General features: G+C 39.7%; 1 protein-coding gene across 1 annotated transcript in view; it reads right to left on the reverse strand.

The window, feature by feature from the left end:
- Positions 1–12371, reverse strand: part of adcy2a (adenylate cyclase 2a) — an 83725-nt gene extending 71354 nt beyond the window's left edge. Inside the window, exons 1-2 of the mRNA XM_036538936.1 lie at positions 12019–12371; positions 6445–6642 (exon numbers count right to left, since the gene is read on the reverse strand). Coding sequence (XP_036394829.1) covers positions 6445–6642; positions 12019–12351 — 531 coding nt within the window. The 5' untranslated portion in view covers positions 12352–12371. The remainder of the gene's footprint in view (positions 1–6444; positions 6643–12018) is intronic.
- Between the last annotated feature and the right edge of the window lie 5591 nt (positions 12372–17962).

Below are 17962 nucleotides of genomic sequence, written 5' to 3' on the forward strand. Positions count from 1 at the left end.
GATCACTGAGTGAAGCTTCTGAGAGAGCACATAAGGCCATCTTTGTGTTTTTCTCATGTAAATTCAGCATCAACAATCAAACAAACAAAATAATAGACCCAGGTTTTTGTGTTTTATGTTTTGTACTCTGGAAAACAATTTGCAAATAATTGCTCACTGAAAAACTGAAACAAGAGGCATTCCATGCTGCTGGCTTGACAATAAATATACATTTAATATTCATTCCCTAAGGAGGTGGGAGTTTGGTTTGAGGATAAAGGTCATATTTTGCCATTTACCCAGAACACAATATTTGTCTGATTCAAAGGAGGGAACCAATCACATGATATTTAGTATGGGCCACTGAGAGAGATGGTTAAGAAGTTATTTGGCACATACAGATCAGCTGATGTTACAGCTGCGATATTTAAAGGGCAAACTCACCAAAAAATTCAGATTTGATGTTGTTTACCTTTACAGGGTAATGGGTACATATATTGAAATACAAGGAACCAGTTTCAAGGTGGAGACATCACCATTTCATTAAAATTATGTTTAAAATATTTTTTTTGGTTCCAGACAACAGTGCTCCCTTCCACGTTATTGCTGTCTGTCCTCAGTTCCCAAAATGCTCTGTAATCTTGTCGTGCTGTTACTGCCTGTTACCATGAAGCTATTGCATAGCTCGAATGGGCATAAATCCAACAATAACACTACTTAATTTTATTATTTTTTAGTTTTGCAGATGTAGCTGCTTTTAAAATATGGATTACATTTTAATTTTTTATTTAAACATTTGCCAATGTATTCAGTTTTTAAAGGTTCATTTTGGTAGCAGGCACATAAACTGCAGTGTGCCCTTTGTAACCTTATGTGAGAACTGATGTAAAGATGCAGAGAGGGTGTGCTTTACAAAACATTGTATTTCACACCTTATTTTATTCATGCATTTTCAGCATCATAAAGTCCTTATGGATGTAATAGAAAATATGTGTATGAAATTAAATATGCTTTAAAATGTTGTGTGAGCATATAAACTCAAAGGACCGCATGCACTTTTCTGCTCTATTAAAAATGCTTTCGTTAATGATACTTGTGGTCTCCTGATCTCCGCACCCAGCTGCAGGAACACAGGCAGGGGGCTCATGCTGATATGAGAAGCAGGCTTTTCAATCATCACTCCACACCTCACAGCAAGGCACCAAGAGATAGCAGGCAGCTCCACTACAGCAGCTCCATGGTGGTGACACCTCTCAACATGAGGTCATGTCTCTGTCTGTACCCGTACTGTTTCTGTGTGTATCAGTCAGCAGGAACATATAGGATGTTATTTTCTATCAAATGATATGTGTATATGTCTATGTGTCTATGTGTGTGTGTGTAAACGTGTCTCTTAGCGTGTGTGTGCCCTTTGTGTGCTGAAAGAACACTCATGTGAAGAGATCAACACAACTCCCAGCATGTATCAGGAGCAATTCTTATTTAACAGAATTTTTTGACTTGAGTGGTGGATTATCTGAGCATTTCAGATGGGGATTAGCTAATTCTTGAAACCATTTGATGTATACCTCTCCCCTTATTTGTGATAGACGTAATTATAAACTCATTTCTTTCAATCAGTTTATCTTTTATTGCCTCCAACATAAATAAAGCAGAGATGTATACTGAACTGCACGGGCACTATGTGCAGCTGTTTGTGTAATTGCATGGATTATGATCGCCAAACTGTCGACACCTTTAAGGGCACCTGTCTTCAATGACAGTCTTTGGCGTCATTCCACACCTAAAGGTTTTGTTCAGTAAATATTGATTTTCTATAACAGATAACTATCTTCAGATGTTTGCAGACAATTGACTTAGATGAGCTTTTCATAAAAGAGTACTGATATTGTACCTTATTGGATTTCTTGAAAGGCTAGGGCATTGCTTGTTCTTTCCTCTGGAATTGATGAATTTGAACACACACTATGATTTTCGGTATGGAGTTTCGCACTTGGATTGAGGTCTGTCCTATAGTAAATACAATTCCCCTGTCAGATGAGTCGGTATTCATGAAGGATGACAATTGTGAAAGAGTGATGATGAAGGAATTTAAATAACTTTATTCAGTTCAATCTATGAAATGAACGCATTTCAATGTTGCAGTTGCAAGTTTAGTTGGTTTGCCTTTTGCCATTCTAGTTCAGTGTATTTTATCATTAGAATATTTGATAAGTAGTTTCATCTACTCATCTTAGATGAGATGAGTATCTGAGTATCATTAACTGAATATCTGTTTCATGGAGTCACATATCACTCCAATTGTAATGGTGCAATGGTCTTAGCTGTGCCAGTAAGAACCTGCACCCAGATAAATATTTTCTATGTAAAAGATTAATTTGTAAGAGGATGAGGAGAAGGTCCCTAAAACTAAACTACACAATCAAAGGAATTAGGAAACACAGACAACTGAGAGAGCTGGAAATGCAGCACACCCTAAACAACACTGAACTGCAGGAAACTAACTATGAACAGCGCCAGCTGGTGGAAATCATCCCAAATGCCAAATGAACTATACACAACTGCACAATACCTCACAGAGAACGAGGACAGTCAGACCCTGTGCTAGACTGGCCCAAAAAAAGTCGTGATGCCGTTTGCTAAGACAGGCCTCTAGCCTAGTAAGGCAGTGATTGTAAGAACTACAAGGGGGAGAAGAGTGTCAGCTCAAATCAAGCTGCCAGACGCTGGGAAGGCTGATGTGGTGTACGTGAGACATCCCCACAAGAGATGAGGCAAGGGCTCTGGATGATTCAGTGAAGCTGGAAATCCAAACTTCGCCATCAGACAAAAAACAATGGCAAAATACAGAGCTACAGAAAAATGAACAGATTTAGCATTTGTGCTCATGAGCAGACAGTATGATTTCACTGAAGAAAACTCAGACCTCTCGGCTTACATGATCACGTCTGTGCAGCAGATCACATCCTAGGAGCAGGGTGTGTTAAAAATTCAGCCAAATTACCGATCAAAATGAAACACTGCTTAATGCCTCCCATTGTGTTTTAAATCCTTACTTACACTGACACAGCGTAGTAGGAATAAAATAGTTCATTCACTACCAATAGTCATAAATTGCACGCTATACTGTCATGCACATGCAGAGGAATCTGCTAATGGCTCATGTAATGTCGTAGTTGTAATATGTGTCTTGCTTTTCTTTAAGTGTGAGAGTGTGGGGTTTTGGGTCATCTGCACCAGGCCTGCAGACATAGTTGTCCTTCCAACTCCTGCATGATTCACTATGAGTGGAGTTGTCGACTACACTAGCTACAGATGAAGAGGGGATTTGTCAGCCACTATGTATTACTGCACATCACTTCTGTGCCGGTGAGACTGGATACATGCAGCAAAAACTTGCTGAAGGATAGAGCACCACAAAGGTGAACCACTGGGAACTAACAGAATGGAGATACGGACATGTCTTTTAGTGTAGTGAAGGAAAGTAATCATTCCATTTCAGATAAAAACAAGATATGTGGGTGCTGTTTTGCGAATATATAAAAATCAGACTTTTTCATTTATGCCACTGTCTAAACCAGATATCTAACTTTTCTATTTTTATCACAAGGCGTCTCAGAAAAATGAATTTGAAAAAAGTCAAACCTAGAAGGGCCTCAGAATAAAACGTATCCTCAAAATTAATTGTAAAGCCTATAGTGTATGACCTGATGTATGCAGGTACAATTCATCCCTAACCTCTCAAAAAATTGCCAAGCCACAAAAACTCAACCAAAGTACATTCAGATTGAAATGAACTGTGGCAACACAGAAGGATTACTGCAACCAACAACAGGAACACCAATATTTGAAATTAGACAGATGGGATTCAAGCCAGTCACCTAATGAGCTTACTGGCATAATGTGGGCACAGCCCTTATTCTGCAGAAGCTGGCTAATAACCATTTAATTTTGCGTTTTTCATATTTACCACCCTCGCACGAAGCCTATTTAATTAACTTGCCTTTTTCCTTGTCTCTTCCTTACAGTGGGAAAGAAAAGCACTCAACAATTGACTCCAGGGTTACCACAGATTAGGGGTAAAGTCATTTTAATTGGAGGAAGAGGGGGTTTTCAGTGCCGTTTCTGACCCGCAGTTTCATTTTCCTCCTGTCTCATTGATGGGAAGCGGTGAGAGCAGAAAGTTCTGTCTTTGTGTTTCCCATGATTAAAAGGGTCTGCTTGGCATTTTACGTGTAATTACCAGAGATAGGGCTGCGGCAATAGGGACCTGACACCTGCAAGACGGCGGTATTTTCAGAAGGATTATTATGCCCTTAAATTATACAAGAGTCCCTCCTGAATGTGGACTGTCTAAAACAGCCTCTGCATGTCTTGGTCCTGTCAGATATGGGGGCTTGTCATCTCAAAAAGGACTGAGAATTTGATCTTTTTTTTTTTTTTTTTTGGTAGGAGACGGTATCCAGCATTAGAGCTCTCAGAGCAGGATTCCCTCTTCTCTACACATGGTGAAATGGAATAGGTCACCAACTATCTTAAAAAGCAATGAGACTGGAGGCAGATCGATTGGGATGAGTGAACTGCAGCATGAGACCAGGGCAAGCAGTGATTAACCCTGCAGATACAGGAAACTCTCTACACCCCTAGAGGGCAGCCCCATGAGCTGTGTGGACAGCAGCAGGTCACACCACTTCTAAAGGATCAGCCCAGGCCTAAGTGACCCCTGATGTCCAAGTCTCCTCTGGGATGTTTAGTATGGTTGCAGCGGACATCTGAGTCTGAATAAATCTGAATAAAGCACTGAGCATACTGTATAGGACAATGGTCCATTTTGTCCAGACGGTTTATTTATGGGGGTGTTGTTTTGTGAGATACTAACTGAAACAAACAATGATCCCTTCAATATTGCCGCTGTCTGCCCCCAGTGCCGAGCAAGTATAGCAAGAAAATTTTCTTTAGCCTTTTCTTTACTTTCATATGTGAATTGGATAATGGAGTTTGTTATGAGGAACTGATCCATAAATTTGGTAACAAAGACACAAAATAATTATTACTTACTAATTACTTAGTGCTTTTCATATGAATGCATGGCTAAAATACTGATGACTGTAGCTAACTAAAAATAACAGAGATTTCAGCTGATGCTGCATTGACTAAAATGAAGGAAGATTGCACGACTAAAATGTGACTAACAATCTAACAAGATTTTAGTCAACTAGACTATTACTATTAATACATCAAAAAGTGGTGGGGAAATGAACACTCACTACTTATTTTCACTGTACATTGTAATCCTAACTGGACCCACACGTCAATCACTTTGAAAGTTTTCCAGCCAACTGTTGCTGTGGCTCTGCTAAGATCGTTTGGATCAATGTTTCACATTCAAAGGTCCTGATAGAATCTTTGCAACACTTTTAATATGAATGCACAGCAGTAAAAAAAAATTGGAAACTGGCAGCACAAATCATGTTAAGGCTTACATCTTATTTATTTTTGTTCAGATGAAAACAGTACAAGAATACAGAAGATCCCTCACATCAATGTATTGTACCTCCAGAATGAAATAACACTGTATGTCCTTATAAAAAATATTGGCATAAGATCCAAATGTTGCCCTCTGGATTTTGTCAGGGTAAGAAAAATTTATTTGTGATGCAGGCTGTACAAACTTATTGATCAAATCATTCAAACCAAGTTTTTCCAATCCATTGCAGCAATTATTATGTCACACAATATTGTGTCTTTTATTAATCTATTGATTATTGTGTCTTTACAACAAGCGAAAAAAGAGAATGCATTGTTAGTTACTTAATTGGACCTACTGTATTTCACCATAGGATACATCCAGTGATAAAACCTTGTGAAACTCACTATAGACAAATTTTCAACCACCCATTTTAGATCTTCAGGAAGATGGGTGAAAAATCTTTATACTGACATATATACAGGGCAGATATAACCAAGCTGAAAAAGACCAAAATTATAGGAGATTCAAATTGGTTTGTTTGACAGCCTCAATACTGTTTAAAATATCCATATTCATCAACTTGGTCTTAATTATTAATTTTGGGGACACAATCATCAAATTATACTAATTCATGACAGGTGTTTGGTTGATTACACACCTTTCCTGCCACTTAATGTCCAGAGTAAATAATAGGTGCGTGGCTTACCATGTAGTGGTCCAGTTAGACAGATTTAAATTTTGTCAGATTTAAATTTTTAAGGCATTTCTCGTGCACAAGAGAAAAACTACATTAAATATTGCATTGATAAAGGTTGTCTGACAAATAGCCATTGTTCTTCAGCCTACCTTGTGTAGGAAGTCAATTCAGAGGAACAGCAGTTGCCTTTGGTTCAGATTACAGAAGGATTTTTAAAATTTTTTTTAAGATTAAAGATTTATTTTTTGGTTTTCAGATTACAGACAGATCTTAGTTTAAAATTAAAGTCTGATCTTACCTGGTCCCAAGGACAGATGATGCCTCCAAAAAACATGAAGAGGTATCCCATGGCAACCAAGCAGGCCCAGATCACCAAGGAGAAGACACGCAGCAACTTCTTAAAGACGGACTCCATGCACACTAAGACGAAGATTGCCAGGAAGATTGCCAGCGCTGTGGGGACGGTGATTACAAATGCAATGTGGTCCTCAATATCCTGTGAAGAGACAGGAATAACAGTTAAAAAAAACACCTTCCTCTGACATCCATATGCCCCCACCCCCTGTCTCATCAGTCAGTGATTAAAATGTAAGCTGGAGAACTACACTCTGTTGGCATCCACATGGTCCCAGAGGGCTGGCCTGAAGTCAAATTGCAGAAGAAGGCCACTTAGACATAAAGCGAGAGTCTGACCTCTTCGGCTGGCAGACAGGCACTCAAGACATACCCAAGCCTTTGCCGCATGTTCTACTTTTGTTAACTAGTCCATTTATGACAAGCTGTTATGGGTGGACACTAGATTCAGTGGAGAGTGATACTGTAACATCCACGTACAAGATGATGAACAAGTGATAAAACCCATATAATGATCACACCTTCATTCAAAATGAAATGGATTGTGATTTTTTACTGAAAAACTTAAGCGCACCTGTATGAGCAACGTTGTCGTTTTAGAGATCTATGTTTTACAAGCCTGTTTTTGAGTAGACTCAGAGATGACTCAGTTACATGACAAACTTGTAACTGCAGGATGTTATTGCAGGATTATTTTTCTCAGTACCATTTGATGATCACATCTGTACTGTCTATGAAAATTAATGAAAGCATATTTGTGCGGTGATATTATTCAGATTAGCGTGGACTGCATGATCAGGGTGCCGCTGTGGGGCAGCTGTGTGTTTATTTAACTGCAAATTTAGTCAGCAGTGATTTGAAGGTGATCCTACTGGGGGCAGGCAATTATCTGGGATAGAATCAGGCGCCGACCCACCCCACCCCCTGGTACGACATGACTGCTGGTCATCCATTAACAGAAAGAAGGGCTACTAAATTTCAGCCCTGTGGCAGTCATCACAGCACTACCTCATACCCTTTCTTGGACTCTCACAGTAAGCACAACCTGCTTCTCACTCAGACACACAGACAGACACACACACACACACACACACACACACACACACACACACACACACACACACACACACACACACACACACACACACACACACTCTCTCATAGAGGAAATATAGCCTGAGATACACATAAACATAAAGAGCAGCAAACACTAGTCATAATGACTTAGTGAAGTACAATGATCCCTCAACAATCCCATCCATCCTCCTGATTTGAACCATCTTCTGAAGTATCCGCCCCTTTGTCACTACGTATTCAACACAGCTCCTAGTTCAGGCCCTGGTCCTCTCACACCTGAACTACCGTAACTCCCTCTTTGCTTGTCTTCCTGCCTGTACCATTTAACCCCTACAACTAATCCAAAATGCAGCTGCATGACTTGTCTACAATCTCCCTAAATGCAGTGAAGTTACTCCCCTGCTCAGCTTACTTCATTAGCTTCCTGTTACCACTCGCATCAACTTCAAAACCTTGGTGCTGGCATACAGGAGAGTAAATGGGACAGCCCCCTCATACCTACAACCACTCTTCACACCCTATGTTCCACCAAGATCACTTCGCTCTCCAACCCTGGGGCAATTGTCTGTCCTGTCCTGACAACATCACTCCTCTCAGACATGATCCCTGTCTGTACTGGTCACTCAATGGTGAAATGACAGGGGGTCAGGCCATCTTCCAACACAGACTGAAGACTGACCTCTTCAGACTGCATCTTGGTTCCACCTCAATCCCTGCCCCCTAACACCTGCTATTTGTAGTACTTGCTGTTTATTTTGCGTGTAGTATTGTGATGTGTTTTGGTGTCTGTGATCTAGTGATATATGGTAGTATACTTAGCTTCCCTTGTCTAGTCAGGTTGCACAAGTTAACTTAGGGTAGAGCTTGAATAGAGCTGATACTCACTGGTCTGGGGCTGGTGTTAGCCTGGTCTGACACTGTTGCTCATTCAACTTGATTGGATACACTTGTGTTCTATTGTGCTGGAAGTCGCTCTGGATAAGCCTGTCTGCTAAATGAATGTTATGTAAACGTAATGTAATGTAATGTAATGCCGCTTTGAATATCTTGACAGAGTGTGTTAGCTGAACACATGGCAACCCTGCAGCAGGTGTCACTCATTTGCAATGTCCTGTGCCACTCAGAGAACCTGCCCTCCGTGGATGTGTTTCAGGATGATAATCATACAGTGGGCTCCACACTGGCCACTCCCAGTAATAATCCCTGGCTGCACAGTTTGCATTACTCTACCTGGCACACCTTGCTTCACAGAAGAAGTACTTTCCACTGATTATCATTAATGCTGCTATTACTTGCAACAGTAGTAGTCATATTAGTATAGTTACTTTAATTGAAATACTACATACTAATTAAATACTAAATACTAATTTAAATACCAATTTAATCATATTAGTATAATTACTTTAACTGTCCATTAAAATATGTTTTCAGAAATGGAGTCCAAAGTCAGAAGACCTGGTTGACTCTGGTTGAGCAGCTTTTCCCTCATGTTTTAGATATGCTCTGTGTCTCCCCTCAATGTTTGCTACAGTCCTCTTTAGAAACGTTTTGTTTCTGTGTTTTCTGTTTATTCATGTCTGACTCTGAATTTCTGACTCATGTGATTATTTCAGAACGAGCTCCGGTATGATATTTGGCAAATCGTCAACAGCAAAACAGCGTGTAAATGGATAATAATAGCACATAATTTCTTTATTAATCAGTGCTATTCCATCTGTGTAGTGTCTATTCATACCAGAAATAATGCAAAGTGTTTTTCATTTCGCATATGATTCAGATGAAATATATCTGTTTTGTAGAGCAATCCATGCACATAGGAATTGATCTCCAAACATAACCTTATACAGCCTGATAACACAGTTCCTTGCCTTTATTAATAAAGCCAAGCATTTTTCAATTACCATCAGTGAAATTGATCAAACCTAGTGAAAAGCCAAATCAAGTGGTATCGCAAAACACAAATCTCTTAGAGTAAAAAAAAGTTGAAGCTCCATTTATAATGAATCAGCTCTGCCTTTCAGAAACATGCTGCCTCTGAGAGCCCTAATAAAAATTGCAGGAGAATTCTTTCAAGGTGGTTTTAGGGATCTCGTCGCAATATCCAACCCAGAAGCACTTCCACCATTATCAACAAATTATATATATATATATATATATATATATATATATATATATATATATATATATAAACGCAGAAATAAAACTTGCATGGCAGGGTGTCTGCATCGGCAGGCATCAGGAGGGGGAAGGCAGCATGGAGAGTGTTAGTACAAATCCACTTATCTAATGTGAAAGGTTGGACAGAAGGGGGTGCTGGGAGAGGGTATGGAGAAGGAGCCGGATCTTAGGGCAGCCCTGAGAGGTAGGGCCACACTCCAAGGGCTTTTCACAACCGATGCGATGCTCACAGCTGACAGAGCTGTGGAACCAGTCTCGCCTGGCGACCACAGAGTCAGCACAGGATTTAGGTCAACCAGTCCAGAGCAGGCAATGTGCAAAGCAGCGCGAGGAAAACAAGCCAGGCCGTTATCATCCGAATGGGAAATGCCGCCGTGAGATTTGTTTCACTTCCAGAGAAATATCCTGCAACATGTTACATAAGCAACTCTGTGATATGAGTGAGAGCCTCAATGCTAGTGAATTTATCTTAAAACATGTAAAACTGTTTTCTTTATATTTGAGAATGTGTCCCATTGTTTTCTGTGCATCTCAGAATATCTCTCATGTTCACTCACAGGAGATCAAGAGTGCCTTAAACAGCACAATCCACTAAACTGATAGCAAATTTCCATCCGTACAAACGGAGAAAGACTACAACACAATGTTGTAGTGTTCAGAGTGAATTGAGTTAAAGAGCTTCTCCCTATGAGACCTTCTACCTATAAATGATCTGACTCTTTCCAGTCCAGACTCAGTTTCCAGGCAAAATTACGAACAGAAATGCACACGTGGCCAACACCCCGTGTGCAAATTTTACAAAATGAAGGAATAATTCAGCTAAGACCACAAAATAGTACATCGTCTGCTGGCTCTCGCTAAGCTCATCTACAGTAATTTTCACCCAAAGAGTAATGCTCCTAACAGAAACTGGCAATTGAATTGCATTATTACTGATATTTAACCGTGTTACGTAAAAGTTAGTCTCACACATGATCAACCCATTCTACCAACAAATTACATTTTCCACTCAATTTTCAAGCACTTGTCATTCTGAAGAGGAGACAATAATTATCCACTCACTGCCTGTTCATTGTTGACAGTCGATAGCTGAATATCATTGTTGTTTTAATTGAGTTAAAAGGAAAATACATAAAGAAGACAACTTAATTAGGAATAGTATTATTTGCTCTAACAATGCACACCTTTTATTATTTAAATCTTTGAATTAAAATAATACATAACATAATTCTACTAAGAAATATGTGCATTCAACTGACTAAAAGTCCAGAGCTGCCCCTTGCACAGACACATAACAGATTTATAAAACAGTCCCTTTTATTAATAGTGGAAAAATATTAGCACAGCGCCAACTTGAAAGTATACAGATGTAGAATAGTTTATATTGAGTGAATTGCATTTATAAAAGGAAAGAGATGCAAAATAGGTCATATATACTACAGGTTCATCAGTTGTAATACAAGGTAAAAAAAAAAAAAATGTCAGAAACAAAGCTAAAAAGTCAAAGCCAAAATAACTGCTGCTTTGTCAATTAAGGGAAGATAGTCTGAAAGGGTTAAGGTATTCTGGGAATGGTAAGGAAGTGAGGTAGGACATTTATTGTGAAACGTATTTGAAATAATTCTGTCTTTACATTCAGATCATGTGTTAAATCATTGCAACATAATGGCCCCTGTTGTTTCTATAACTGCATAATATTTTGCTTCATCTGGACTGCCTAATTAAGCTGATCCAGTTCTCTTGCTTTTGTCCGTGTGTCTTATTACTACATATTGTTGATCCACCTATGTGCCTACTTTCCAGAGTCAATAATCAATACACCCACATGGTAACAGCTTCCACACAATCCACAGTGATCATGTTTTGAGCAGACAGGGTGTTGAGGTAAACTATCTCCCAGTCGAACTGTCGAGGGAGTCAAACTCCCTTCTCTTGTATCAGATTCTGTCTCAACTGGTAGTGCTGACAGATCTGGCTCATCACAGCACATGTAGAGCATGCATTGTTGGATATACTGAAAGGAATCAAATCGTCTCACAATGTGTGTGTGTGTGTGTGTGTGTGTGTATGTGTGTGTGTGTGTGTGTGTGTGTGTGTACATGCAAGCATGTGTACATGAGAGTTTCGGGGTGCACGTACATGTGTGCAGCAGTGGGTTAACTGTTGCCCCGTCACTAGTTAAAGAAGCATGATATTAGAAATACTAAAGCTCCCAGTCTCTGACAGTTGTGTAATGGCATGAGCACTGACTGAAGATTCTTACCAGCCCAGAAGCAAAGAACACGGCCAGCAGAGCCAGGCAGGCTCCCATCACAATCAGCAGCAGGAACACAATGAGCGGGTGCTGCTGGCTCATGCAGTAGTAGGACTCATACAGCCAGTCGGTGGACTTCTGCTTCCCTGTGCCGTTCTCAGCCCTCTCCAGCAGATAGCGTCTCCTCCGCATTGCCGCCCTCCACATGGAGACGGACGCTGAGCGCTCCGCCGCGTCCCGCTGCCTCGCCCCTCTGTCCTCCCCGCTCAGCTCTTTCAGATGCAGCGACCCGGCAGGCGTCCGGTAGGAGGGCAGGAAGGCTTGCACTGTGGACCGCAGCATCGTCCAGGCAACATGTTGGACAGGAATGAAGTGAGTGATTCAACGAGAGGGGGAGAGAGTGTTGGAGAAAGAGGGAGGGACAGGGAGAGGGAGGGGGAGAGGGGAGGGAGGGAATGGGAAAAGGAGGCAGAGAGAGAGAGAGAGGGAGGGAGGGGGGGATAGGGTTTACTACAGCTACAATAATGTATGATGCACAGTACAAAGTGCTTGTTCAAGCTCTGGATAAGAGCCTTTTTTAATCTCTGGCTTGATACACGGTTTTAGAGAACTCTGTTCAGTCAAATGTGAATTTGGCTCCTGAGGATTTAATGCATGATTTGTGGCCTCTTTCACTCTCTTCTTTTTAGCGTTGCTCTCAATCCAGCGCTTACCTCACAGCTCCCAGAAACAAAGTCAGGTTTGGATTGTATAGCCCTTTGTGTTTCTGTGTAATGAATGTAGGCTGTCCTCATTATTCCTCATCTACTAAACACTTTGCTAATGACAGAAATGTTAGGGTAATGAGGGAAAAACGAGAAAGCTTTGTGAGATGTGAAAACAGCCTTTTCTCATCTGCCTCTGTGAGAACAGAATAAGCTATAATTAGAGTCCTTCAGGTTCAACGGGAACACCTGCTTAATGGTAAAGTTATGACCAAGTCTTCTGTCAACCAGATCTGTAGACTGATACTGTAGGGTAATACAACTGACTTTCCCTACAAATTACTTCAATGATATCAGACATAATTTGTGCAGTAACTTTTTGGATTTATGTTCCATGCTGCTGTGGTTTATCTCTAAATGCATAAACATACAGTCACTTTGTCATTAGTTACACTCAGCCAGTTTGTGTACAGTCATAATAAGTCAACTCGTGCTCATCTGAAAGCCTGTATGTGAAACACACAGGTTCACAGCTTATTAGAAAAAAATGTTTATTATGTGGCACGCACAAGGTGGCATTTTAAAACGGCTTCTTATGTACCATCCTCATCATTTTATCCTCTTTAGCAGAAAATGAGAGAAATTTCCTCATAAACATAAAAACAGATTAGGAAAAAATTATGAAGTAAACACTGACCTCTACTGGTCATATTGGGAAGGGGGCACACCTTTGCTCAGATGCATGTGTATATTCCTGCATTAACAGTAATGTTGGGTTACATAAGAGAATGACCAAGTCTCCTGCAGTTTAAGGGTGCTAACAAAACAGAGAGGGAACACAAATTCATTATATTTGGAAACGCTAGTGTGATTGTAATTTAAATATGTATACTAAATGTCTTAGAGACTATATTAAAGAGTGCCTTGAGGCTGAATGTAAGGAAGAGCATGAACAGCAAAATAAGATAAGAAAGCATCTACACATTCCTATCAGAGCACAAGAAATCAACCAGAGAGTGCGTAGTGGGAGAATTATGACTACATCCCAAACAGCACACATGGCCTCTACACACTTTCCCAGGAGACCACACTGTATGATGATACCATTTTTTTCATCAACAGGGACATCAGTTGGGAGATCAAATGGGCCACAGCACTTCCTCCACCTCACACTCACTCTGTACTTCACTGTGTCACACACACCTAAAGCGCCATTGAAGACTCATCATTCTATGAACGCATTCTCCTGTATTCTGATGCACATCTGTGTCATATGGCTAGAAAAGGAAAACTAAGTGAGGCATTCTAGAAAAGTGACTGAATATACATTCTAATTAGGGCTCAGAAGACCCTTCATCTTCAAAGGACTTTTACTCAGCTGTCTTGCACATCACACTAGTAACTCTGTTACCGGATTTAATATGAAATATACAACAGCATCAGATAATTCTGGGAATATGTAACTGTGATAGATAACATTAAGGAAGGAATTTGCAATATATAATATATTATATTGCAATATATAATGTATTAAGTTCAGGAATTTGCAACAGTACATCTAGTTAAAGTTTACATTCACCTTTAAAACTTTTGCCTGGCATTCTTTCATGTGACTGCCGGTAGAGCCATGACCAGGAACTGTTTAGTGAATTTTTCCAGGCAAGATTTTCCTGAATAGCTTAAACTGGATCTACATAACCTTGTGATCAATGAGTAACTGGAATTTTTAAGGAAACTGTGTCCTGTGTATGGGTCACTTATATTCCCTGATAAACAGGCGAAGTCCAAATCCGCACTGAAAGAGCCGAAGGTGTGTAGCGTTAACTCAAAAACCACATAAGCTCTTTTTGTGTTCACATGCAGGGCATTCTCAGTGTTTAGGAAGTCCAGTACAGACTGCAAAAGAGTCTCTCAGCACACACTCTCTCCACACTCAGTTTTGAGAGAGCGCTATAAAGCTTTCATTCTCCAGAGTACAAATGAGTCATTTATCCCCCTCACTGGGAAAATGGTGAGGGTGTTCATATTGCTTCAAGTACAGAGGGCTTCAGTGTGCATGGTGCATTTCACTTTACCCATGTATTTACATTCTCCAGGTGGGTTGTGCAACACCATAGTGCCCCCTGTACATGCTGAGACTGAGATATTAGAAGCACATGGCCCATGATGTGTTTGGTTGGACTGCACATAAATTGAGCAGTTGTTATAAAATTCCACAAGACCTCAGACTCAGCATGACCTCAAGCCAGATTTAGGATGTAGTTAGATGCTAATTTTATTGCAAAACATGATCTCATCTGAAGAACATTGTAGAAATGTGTCAGCTGGCATCTCTGTATTACCTGCAAAAAGATGCCCCCACAAAATTCAGTTCATGGATTTTAATGTGAGAGGAGCAGCCACACAGCTGGTATCTGCAGAGCAGGCTGTGTAGGATTTGTGTCACATGAACTGCTCAAACTCAAACTAACTGGTTTTGAAGGAGGAGCAGATATGAGTAGATATTTAAGGAAAAATAAAAATTCTGTCCTCTCTCTACCCCAGATTTACTTGTAATGATGAATAAAGTGGCAAAAGCTCATAAAGTACCCATGTTTATTTGTGGTAGCAATAGTTGTGCTACAGTAACTCCTTATGATTGCTATGTGATAGAGATGTGTTTTGATTTTGACAGATTTCCACAGAGATACACATCTGAGCTGCCTGTTTTAGCAAAACACAAGGCTCTCTGCAGTCTGTCCTCTGCAAAGACCTTCATAAACACAAGTTAATAATTAGGGAAGTGGACAACTGTGCTTGCACTATTCTGGGAATTCTCTACCCGATGCTTTATTTTTACTCTTATTTCCAGCTGTAAACCTGAGACTGTTCATTTTTCTGTAATTAACCTCAAAACTGAACTTTACCTGGATTTTCACTTTAATTAAAAACTTTGGCAGATTATCATTTTTATTGTGTATGTTTGTTAAAGAAAAACAGCAGTTCTCTCACTCCATTATGCTTTCATGAAAATCTAGATAATACAATGGAAAAGCATTGTTTAAGAGGAAATGAACATGCTCCAAAGTTCACAGACACTAAATAATATAGTTCATACTACTGTAGCATAGCTTTAAAATGAATACTAGTATTGGAAAAAGACCATAAGGATTCTTGCAAAGTGACTAATTCACATACTACTGCAGCAGCTACTTCTACAGTAATAATAGTAATACATTTTATGTATATAGCACCAACCTTATAAATTTGAAGCTCAAATAATTATAAAATATAACAGCCATTTAACACACATTCAAATACACAGATACTCAGATTTGTCACTGTGAAAATCACTTTGAAGACATACAATAAATTCTCGCAAATTGATAAATACGAAAAAAAGTGCAAGTAGGGACATGTGTAGTATGTCAGAGCTGCGGGTAAAAGCCATTTAAAAGAAACTGTGCTTTAAAATGTGATTTACAAGTAGAAATCTAGGGGAGGGTTCTGATAGTAGGATGAAGTTACTTTTGGAGCATAATGATAAAAAGTACCCTCTCCAATTCTTTCCTGAATGCACACTGACCTTTAGAAAACCTGAGACCTTGTTTGTGGCAGAAATTGGCCAGTCATTTATTCCAGACTAGAATCTTCAAGCACAATAAAAAACTAAGAACACATCCATAAAGTCAACTCAAATACATGCAGGCAGGCAATTTCAAAAAGCTGGGTAAGGGGTGATGGGTTCTCCCTCTTCTGTTTGTGTAAGTCCTCTTACTCTTGCTTTCTGTACAAGCTGTAGTCATTCAGTGGTATGCTAAAACCAGAGGAAGGTACAATGCAGCAGACTAATCTAGTTAAGATAAATACAAGTATTAATCTCCCAGCATCAGACTGCAAGTGAAATGAGTTTGTATCATATTACTTGGATGGAAAAACAGACAATTTGAGAAGTTTTTCTTACATCTTAAGCTTAATTCTCAAGTATGAATTGCATAAGCAGTGTAATGTGACGAGAATTGAAACAGAGTAGACAGATAAAATGGCAGTATCTGCAGAAGAAAGTACACAGTGTCTTTATTGGCACAAATGCACATGCACTTGAAAAAACTACTTCCTACTCAAAATAATGCAGTGCAATGCACTGCATGCACTTTGTGTTGTGTGCTCTAGAGTAAACTCATCAGCTTATATTGAGAATGCAGAAGTGTCATAAACTTTGGGCTACTCCACAGTTACCTCCCCCTTGCAGGTTACTCCACCTAAAATACCACAAAGACCCAGACCAGGTAAGAAAGACAGTAGGGTAACTGTTACATATTCATCAAAAAAAAAAAATGTAGATGAACAACAGTTTCCCAGCATCACCAGTTCTCCCCCCAGTGCCACCCTTTACAACTGCTCTTGGTTAGGAGTCTGCCGCCTTCCTAACTGCACTTTGATTCCCTCTCACCTTGCTGCCTTTTTTATTCTCTCCTTGCTTTAATTATAAAAAGAGGAGTCTCAGGTGCACCTCATCTGCTTGTTCTCCCTGGAACTCACCCACTTCCCACTTCTCACTACTACCAATGAGCAGCACCAGCTGCTGACAGCAAGCTTTAGTGGAAATGCATTGTGTGCATTCTTGAGCAAATACACTTGGATTGCTCTTGTATGAGGTGATGGCTTCATAAACAATTTCATGGTGACAACAAACAATATAATACTAGATTAAACTAAACCACTTTAAAGCATTACAATAGCGTTGCTTAGCTTATTAAGAGAAACGTACATACAGTACCTTACAATTTGTATGTTATTCATTTATACAGAAGGATACTTACTGTGGTAATTCCGGTAAAGTATCTTGCGCAAATTTACAACAGCAGTACCCCACCAGAAACCTTGGAGTTACAAACCCTGTTCCTTAAAATTACTACAATACTGCCTGTATTGTGAGCATGTGAGGGTTTACTTTCATATGAAAAGCAACAGCATGGGTCTGATTCTAACAAATTATTAAATTACAGGCTGGCCTTGAGATGTGATTGATTGGAGCTTTGTTAATGATACTGCCTGTAATTACAGTCCTGCACTGTGCGTTGCTGATTATGGCAGCTGCTTACCTTGGTAGTGATTTTCAGGTCTTCAAGTTTTTTTTTAATTCGTTTTCAACAATGAATGCCAAAAAGGAAGAAATTTAAAGGTAAAGGGTACACCGCTAAAACATTAAATGAAAATATTGGTGATGATACAACAGAACTAAAATGGAATCATTACCTCAAAACAAA

The sequence above is a fragment of the Megalops cyprinoides genome, chromosome 10, assembly GCF_013368585.1.
Source record: "Megalops cyprinoides isolate fMegCyp1 chromosome 10, fMegCyp1.pri, whole genome shotgun sequence".
Lineage (NCBI taxonomy): Eukaryota > Metazoa > Chordata > Actinopteri > Elopiformes > Megalopidae > Megalops > Megalops cyprinoides.